Below are 7,615 nucleotides of genomic sequence, written 5' to 3' on the forward strand. Positions count from 1 at the left end.
TTTGTAATTGTGATTTGTTATTTTTAATAGTTAAATTTTTAATCGACTATCCATTAACAAACCTGATAGAGAAAAAAATTAAAAAAATTAAAAAAAAATTAAAAACAAAATTAGAAACAAAAAAAAAGTTAAAAAATAAAGAATTTCCTTAATCGACTATGAAGCATAGTCGATTTAAGACTAATCGACTATGCTTCATAGTCGATTAAAAAAACGGAAAAGAAAAAAAAAAACGTGGAGCGCGTGACCCAGTGATGAGGTGGCGGAACGGGGTAAAGTTGGAAAGCACAATGACTGAAATTGAACATGGGCTTTTCTCAAATGATCTAAAATATTTTGGGGCCTATCCCCATTAAAAAAAGTAATGAAAGGGTTATGTCAAAGAGCCCCTTAATGTTAACCACATTATAATAGCCGAAAAACAACTGTAGGAAAAATTAATATTGTTGTGTGTTTTCGGTATTCAAGATCTTATAATAATTAAAAATAAATTATAAGCTCATTATCCTAATATTTTATAACTTAATTTTAAAAGTAAAACATAGTTGTTTCTCAACTCTTTCAGCAACTTATCAAATATAAGAGCTTATCAGATGTTTATAATAAGATTAGCCAAACATCCTCCCGTAATCTTTAATTACATGCGTCTAACACTCTTTCTTATACACCACAGCCTCATCCATTCATTATCATTCCCCTTTCTATCCACAGTCTACTGTCTACCTATACATAGAATCCCTACGTTTGATATCACCATTCAACTAGAGCTTCGAGCTCTCATTGCATAAGGATCTTTTCCTTAAAAAAAATGAAGGATGGAGTTGTTATTGTTTACAAAATTAGCAATACTCAGTGACGATCACTGAAATTAATGTAGATCAGTCATCACAGACTCGTGCAACCTTTGTTTCTCCTTTCTAATTGATATGCCTAATAGGGCCAACCCAAAAGGCCTATAATTTCTTTACCTACTGAGTCACGAGTCCAATTTTGAACACCACTACAACGAAGGCCCGATCACCTTCAAATAAGGGTTGGGCCCGGCCCGACAATCTTAACAAATTAACTTCAGCCCAATGAACAATGTACAAATAAAGATTTTAACAAATTTGTTATGGTAAATTCAATATTCGAACGATAGAATTGCTCGTATTCTCTCAACGACTTTTATAATTCACACGCCTGACTTGAGCGTCGGTGGGATTTTCGTCGGATCAACACCTGGCTTAGTTTACGTGTTCTCTGATCACAGGTATCTCAGAGCCATCAAGCTCTTCAGACAGTGATTCACTTTGCTCTGTCAGTTTATCCTACTTCAACCACATCAGGTGATCGATCCTTAGCATCATCACTAATTAAAACCAACCCTTGATGGCCCTAAGGGGTCAAGGGAGTGATTATATGATGATAATATCGTGGAACTGCCAAAGGCTGGCCAAGATGAAGGTAGTGAGGGCTCTGAGATTGCATCTTAAAGAATCTAAACCACATATTTGTATTATTTGTGAAATCAAAAAGTCATTCGCTTGTTCTATCAACAATGATTTTACTTGTTCATTTCTCCTAAATTTTCTTTTCATGCCTCCGGTTGGATCAGTCGATGGCCTCACTCTTGATTGGAATAGTAGTTCAAACGTTCAAATTAGCTCACATAACAACTTTTTTATCAGAGCTCTTGACCTACTGAACATACTCGATTAACCTTAATCTTCTCCTACTGAACGTAATCGATTAAGGACCCAACCTTCGCGAACTTCCTCCGTTTGCGCCGTCCTCCGCGCCATCCATCTAAAAGATCCTCGATCTGCTCCCCATATCGTCACCACACCATCACCATCCCCCACCATCAACGTCGTCCCGAACCCTAAAGCCAGGGGCGCGTGTCCGCCCATTTGCCAGGATGGACTCAAGCCCATCCTAAATTAAAAATTATACCAATAAATTAGATCTATAATTGTATTTAGTCCACCTCAATTTTATTAATTAGCCAACCCAAAATCAAAATTAATGCAAAAAAAAAATCTCCTAAAAAAATTCCAATCTTTTTTTTTCTTTGCCTATTTTCTAATTTTGTCATATTTAAAGCAAATAGATTGCCTAAATTTTTTAACGAGAGCGCTGCCCCTAAGCCCCCGAAAAATTAAGCCCACCCTAGAACAAATTCCTGGACTCGTCATTGTCTAAAGCTGTTAATTTGTTGTTTTGATCGGCTTTGATTAACGAAGCCGAAGAACGGCACCATGAAACGATTAAGCACCGCCTTCAACACCACCCCGGGAAGAAATCTGCCGCTTCGGAAAAGAATGGAGCAAAAAAAAAATTTACATGAGTTTTCCAAATGAGGGGTCTTACTAAAATTCCCTTTACTATAAAAGTAAAAAAGTGTTTGTAAATAAACTTTAATTTTGAGCTTATCTTAGTGAAATATCAATTTTATTTTATTTATACATAGACTACCCTAGTCTAATTTGTGCAGGCTTGGGCCATAGCCCAGATACGCTCAGCCCCAAATGTACGCATTTTCTTTTCTGGACTTCATTCTCGGTTTAATTTGCAGCCCAATTCTTCCTCAATTTTATTTATTTTTATTTTTTGAGAAAATTTGTTCTCATCTCAAAAAAAAAATTGTTCTTAGTCAAATGGACTCTGTTGATTTGATTCAAAACCCCCCATAAAATACAAATCAAGAGTTAAGAGGTAAGTTGGAATAGCGAGAAATGGAAATGAGAAAAACTCAAGTGAGGCATCTTCTCAAGGACAAAAGATTCTTGTTCGCCTCTTTCCTCATAACCTGGGCCGCTGCTCTCCAGGTTCTCTCCATCTACAAATTCATATTTTTAATTAATTAATTTATTTATTTCAGCATTTGATTCTATTTTTTTATGCATCAAAATTGCAGGGGCATATGATGTGGCTACAGAGGCAAGATTCCTTCAAGGAGAAGTTTGGGGATCTTAATACTGACTCGGAATCCCAAGTTTGTGAGTTGTTGTTGTTGTTTTTGCCCTTTTTCTTGATTTTTATATGTTCTCAAATTAATATTTTTGCTCTTGCTTTTTACGGGTTTAATTTCACTTTGCACCCTTGAAACGTGCCATTTTGGCTCTCTGCACCCTCGAAAATAATTTATGGCACTTTGCATCCTTGGGACAGGTTTAATTGTTCAAATTGCATTCTAGTTAATTTTCCGTCCTGAATTTCCATTGTTGACCTATTTTATAATTGTCAACTGAGTCATCTTTCGCTCGAAAATACATTAGCACTTTGCACCCTAAAGAAAAAATCAATTGAATAGACAAAAATGACCAGGTTGACGATCAAAAAATAAGTTACTGACGGAAAATTAGGACCGAAAAATATACTATGGTGCACTTTGAACGATTAAACATGTTTTGAGGGTGCACTTTGAACGATTAAACATGTTTTGAGGGTGCAAAATGCCATTTATTATTTTTGGGGTGCAAAGTGCCAAAATGGTGCATTTCAAGTGTGAAAAGTTAAATTAAGCCCTTCTTTACATCTTCTAAAATTTCTACTTCATCATAAACATATATATTTATGTAATTTATGAATATTCGGAAGTCTGGAAATGTGTTGGTTATTACATGAAGGGTCTAATCAGGTGTAATTATAGCATTAATCTCGTTTAGCTTGTATGTGTGTTTTTACCGGAAATGTTAGGCAGTAAGGATGGCTTATAGGGCAGATATGAAGTATAATTGCCGGTATGTATGTGTGTATGTATGTATGTATGTATGTATGTATGCGGTATTTCTACTCAATCATGATTGCGCATCACAAGAAATGCAAGATGAATATGTTAAGGTAGTTGCTAAGGTATTATTGCTATATATTTACTCGGGGGCCAGGGACAGATGATGTAATTGTTTCGATTTTACTCTACTTGTAATAGTCGGATCGGACATCCAATTTTTCTCACACATAGAAAACTGAAATGTTAAATACCATTAAGCCAACCGAATGTTTAAGTTTCCCCATTATTTGAATCCATATGCAGGAGAGAGAGAAACAAAGCTGAAAGTGGATAAATAAGCAGAGATAATTTGAGGAAGCTTTGACTGGATTTCGGTAAGCCAAGTCAATTCTCCGAACGAAGGTGTTGTTGAGTATTAATCACTCTATTGGCTAAAATAGTAAATCATATGTAAAGGTTGAACAACTGAACGGCAATTAGCCTCCAAGCTGGCTGTTAATAAACTTTACCTTATTCTCATCCGGGCTTTGAAATTTGTGTTTGCCTTAATTTTTAATGCATTACTTACTGCATTTGGCATTTTATCCATGAAGCAGTTGTATTTTGAATAATCTATTTTAATTGCATTGTGAAATATAATTCGTTGTCTACAAATAGTAACACAAGAAGGAAGTTGTTGGTAAAGCACCACGTCACGACTGAGTCCAAATTAGTCTGAGAAAATCCATTATTTGTAAGGTGAACCCTCGATTGAGTTTCTGTATTAGCTATGTAAATAATCATTTATGATTCGTTTGGAAAATTGTACAGCAGGACATAAATAATTGTATTTGACGACATCATGTTTGTTTTTTAATTGGTACATTATGTTTCCTACTTAAATCGCACACTTAGCCTTTAAATTTTCCAGAAGCTAAGAGTACATTCTGACTGTTAATGGTTGTCTCGTTTTGTTTTTCCCAATGTTATTTGTGGTGTACCTGTATGCTATTATAAATGTGTTTTTGCCGAAAGTAAGATGCATATGCTAATAAAATACATCGTTTGGTATCGAAGATGATGAACTCATCATGGGTATTCAACTATACTTTAGAGAAGCTCTGCCTATGTTTTGTTTCACGATATGTGTATATTCAATGTGTACTCATGAATAAAGAAAGAGCATATTTCCTTTTGCATTACATTTAGATTGAAGGATTGAGGATTCTCAGAAACTTTTTACTCTTGCACCCACGACCTTGAGAAATCTTGACTGCGTATTTGTAGTCCTTCAAGTTTTTCTGTATCTAGTTCTCCTTGGTTTATTGCATTCGGCACCCCTAATGGTTACTCTATTTGTTAAAAAATAACTTAGATTACTATTTTTATTAGCAAATGTGTCTTTTGTGCTAGCATAATAAATCAAAACAATAACTATAAAAGTTATCATCTGTTTACTGTAATCAAGATAAATTACTTAAATATTATGCTACAATCTTTTCCGAAGGTTAGTCCAATTTCATCTTTTTTATTTTTGGCCTAATTTTTTGTTTATTTAGAAGAGGGGCCTCCATAAAACCCTATTTGACCTAACAAGGAAAGAGTACCCTTTGTGAATAACAACAAACAACAATTATGAGTTACTTTGATACAGTACCTATAAAATCCTATTTTATCATGCAATATTATTAGGTGAGTAGTTGGCTGAAGATGTTGTAAACTCGTATACATACATACGCCTGGTGAGACTTGTGTTGATGAGTCGCCTGTGAGCCAGAGTATCTGCAACTTTATTTTGTTCCCCAAAGATGTGGGCTAACTTTCGATAATTGGTCCTTCTCTTTAATGCACTTACGGACAATATATTCTAGTTCCCAAGTAGCGTTGCTTCGAGAGTTGATTCTTTTACAACTGTAAGAGAATCAGATTCTATTTGCACATAACTAAACCCAAATTGATTGCGCCAACGAATTCCGTCAAGAAGAATTGTAGCTTCCGCCTCCAAAATTATCCATTCCATAATAATTTGAAACGCCAAATATTATATTGTCGTCGATATACCGTAATATGCCTTCTCCAGTTGATATCTCATTTTTTGCATAAGCCGTCAATACTCATTGTAATGCTTCCTAATGGAGGATTCCAATGAATCACAATGCCGCTCCAATTATCTCTACAAAAATCCACTTGCTCGGCCAAATTTCCTTCTATAAGTCCGAGCTATGGTGAGCAACTGATGAGCGCTGCATTCCAGCCACATATTTTGCTATCCTGAACCGTACCCAAAGATATGTGCCTTGTAACGCCATGCCAATTTCCCATTTAAGCTATATTTCATCTCTCCAACGAGCCTAATCCCGAGCCCTCCTTCTTTCATTGGTGAACACACTTTTTCCGAATTAACCCAATGGACTTCTTTTCCTCCATGATGACCTATTAGAAAGATTTCAATAGGGGCTCGATTGTATGATTCACATGTTTTGGGGCAGCCGTGCATGATAAAACATGAAATTGGTAACCTTCATAACATTGACTTAATCAAAGTTATCTTACCTCGAAAACACAAGAATTTTGATTGCCATCCGACATATCTTCTAAATGACATACTCAAAATAGGAGATCAATCTTCGTACTTTGTAAATGGGAGCACCCAAATACGTGAACGAAAATTCCCTCTTAAGCCAACCAATCTATTTATTGAGTTTATGTAATCGAGCCATAGACATTTTCTAACCTAAGTAAAAACCACTTTTCCCAAAGATAATGAGCTGCGCCGACGAGTCCACATATATCTTGAGTAACTTCATCATACTCTTGATCTAAAATTTGTAGCCCTAGAAAAGCACAACATTTTGTCAGCATAAAACAAGTGAGAAACGTGAAGCTCTCCTCTGCAAATTTTATATTGTTTTATTGCTTCAAGGAATTCATTCTTTTAATGTTTGATGATAGAATTTTTTGTGCAATTATGAAAAGCAAAGGAGAAAGAGGATCCCCTGGCGCACTCCCCTTGACAGCTTAAAATGACCAAAAGTTGATCCATTAATATGTAATGTATACCATATACTAGAGATAGATTGATAAATAAGTCACAAACTTTATTTGAAAATCCCAATTCCCATCAAGCATTTAACAACAATCTTTATTCTAGTCTATCGTATGCTTTGGACATAATTTAAAAATAATATTCCCACCATCAGTCTTCTATCGATATCCATCACCATCTCATGTGCAATATCAATCGACTCATGCAAGGTAGTTAAAATCGAGATCTAGATCTTAAAATCGTGCGATTTTAAGATTCTACACTCTAAGGAGTAAGATCGGACTAAAATCGCAAGTGCCTCAAAATCGGGTGAAATCGCGTTCAAAATCGTTAAAAACGCAATTTTAATGCGATTTTGACGATTTTATTTTCTGTCTCAGTTTGGGCTGGAATTTTGAGTTTGGACCCAAAAAACTCAATATTTAACTATAAAAATTCAGCCCAGTAGCAAGTAAATCACGAATTTTATAGGCCCCGTTTGATTTTGCCCTAAAACATCAGTATGTTGTGAACGGGAAGAAAAAATTTCTCTTCTCTTAAGAGAAAAACAACCCGTGTCTGTGAGTTACCAAGGGAGGCGGCAAACCATGAGGGAAGGCAACAGCAAAGAAGGCGGTGGTACGGCGGCGCAACAGCGAAGGAGACGACGTTTGTAACTGATGAGTGTTTTTTTTTCTTTTTTCTTTCTTCTATATCTGTTTGTTTGCAAGGCAGACTGTTTTTCGAATTAAATTTCGACAATTTCCCGTCTTTGTAATCAAATATTTACTTATACATTTTTTTTTTTAGATTCTTATTAAAATGTCGGGGGTTGCTTCTAGTTCTTCAAATGTGTCTAAGAAAAAGAAGAGTAATTCGAAGAAGTCTAGTGGAAA

The 7,615-nt window shown here is 35.4% G+C and overlaps 1 protein-coding gene across 1 annotated transcript; it reads left to right on the forward strand.

Moving 5' to 3' along the window:
• Positions 1–2,517: 2,517 nt before the first annotated feature.
• On the forward strand, positions 2,518–4,323 carry LOC105962693 (hexose transporter). Its single transcript, XM_012987008.2, has 3 exons — positions 2,518–2,810; positions 2,900–2,981; positions 4,019–4,323. Coding segments are annotated over exons 1-3 (177 nt in total). The 5' UTR covers positions 2,518–2,717; the 3' UTR covers positions 4,021–4,323.
• Positions 4,324–7,615: the final 3,292 nt, after the last annotated feature.

The sequence above is a fragment of the Erythranthe guttata genome, chromosome 6, assembly GCF_056151865.1.
Source record: "Erythranthe guttata isolate IM_541 chromosome 6, IM_541, whole genome shotgun sequence".
NCBI classification, from domain to species: Eukaryota; Viridiplantae; Streptophyta; class Magnoliopsida; order Lamiales; family Phrymaceae; genus Erythranthe; species Erythranthe guttata.

Excerpts from the sequence above, each read along its gene's own strand:
- LOC105962693 (XM_012987008.2), top strand. The coding sequence starts at position 2,718 with ATGGAAATGAGAAAAACTCAAGTGAGGCATCTTCTCAAGGACAAAAGA. Across the intron at positions 2,811-2,899 it reads CCTGGGCCGCTGCTCTCCAG|GGGCATATGATGTGGCTACA; the intron begins GTTCTCTCCATC and ends TCAAAATTGCAG.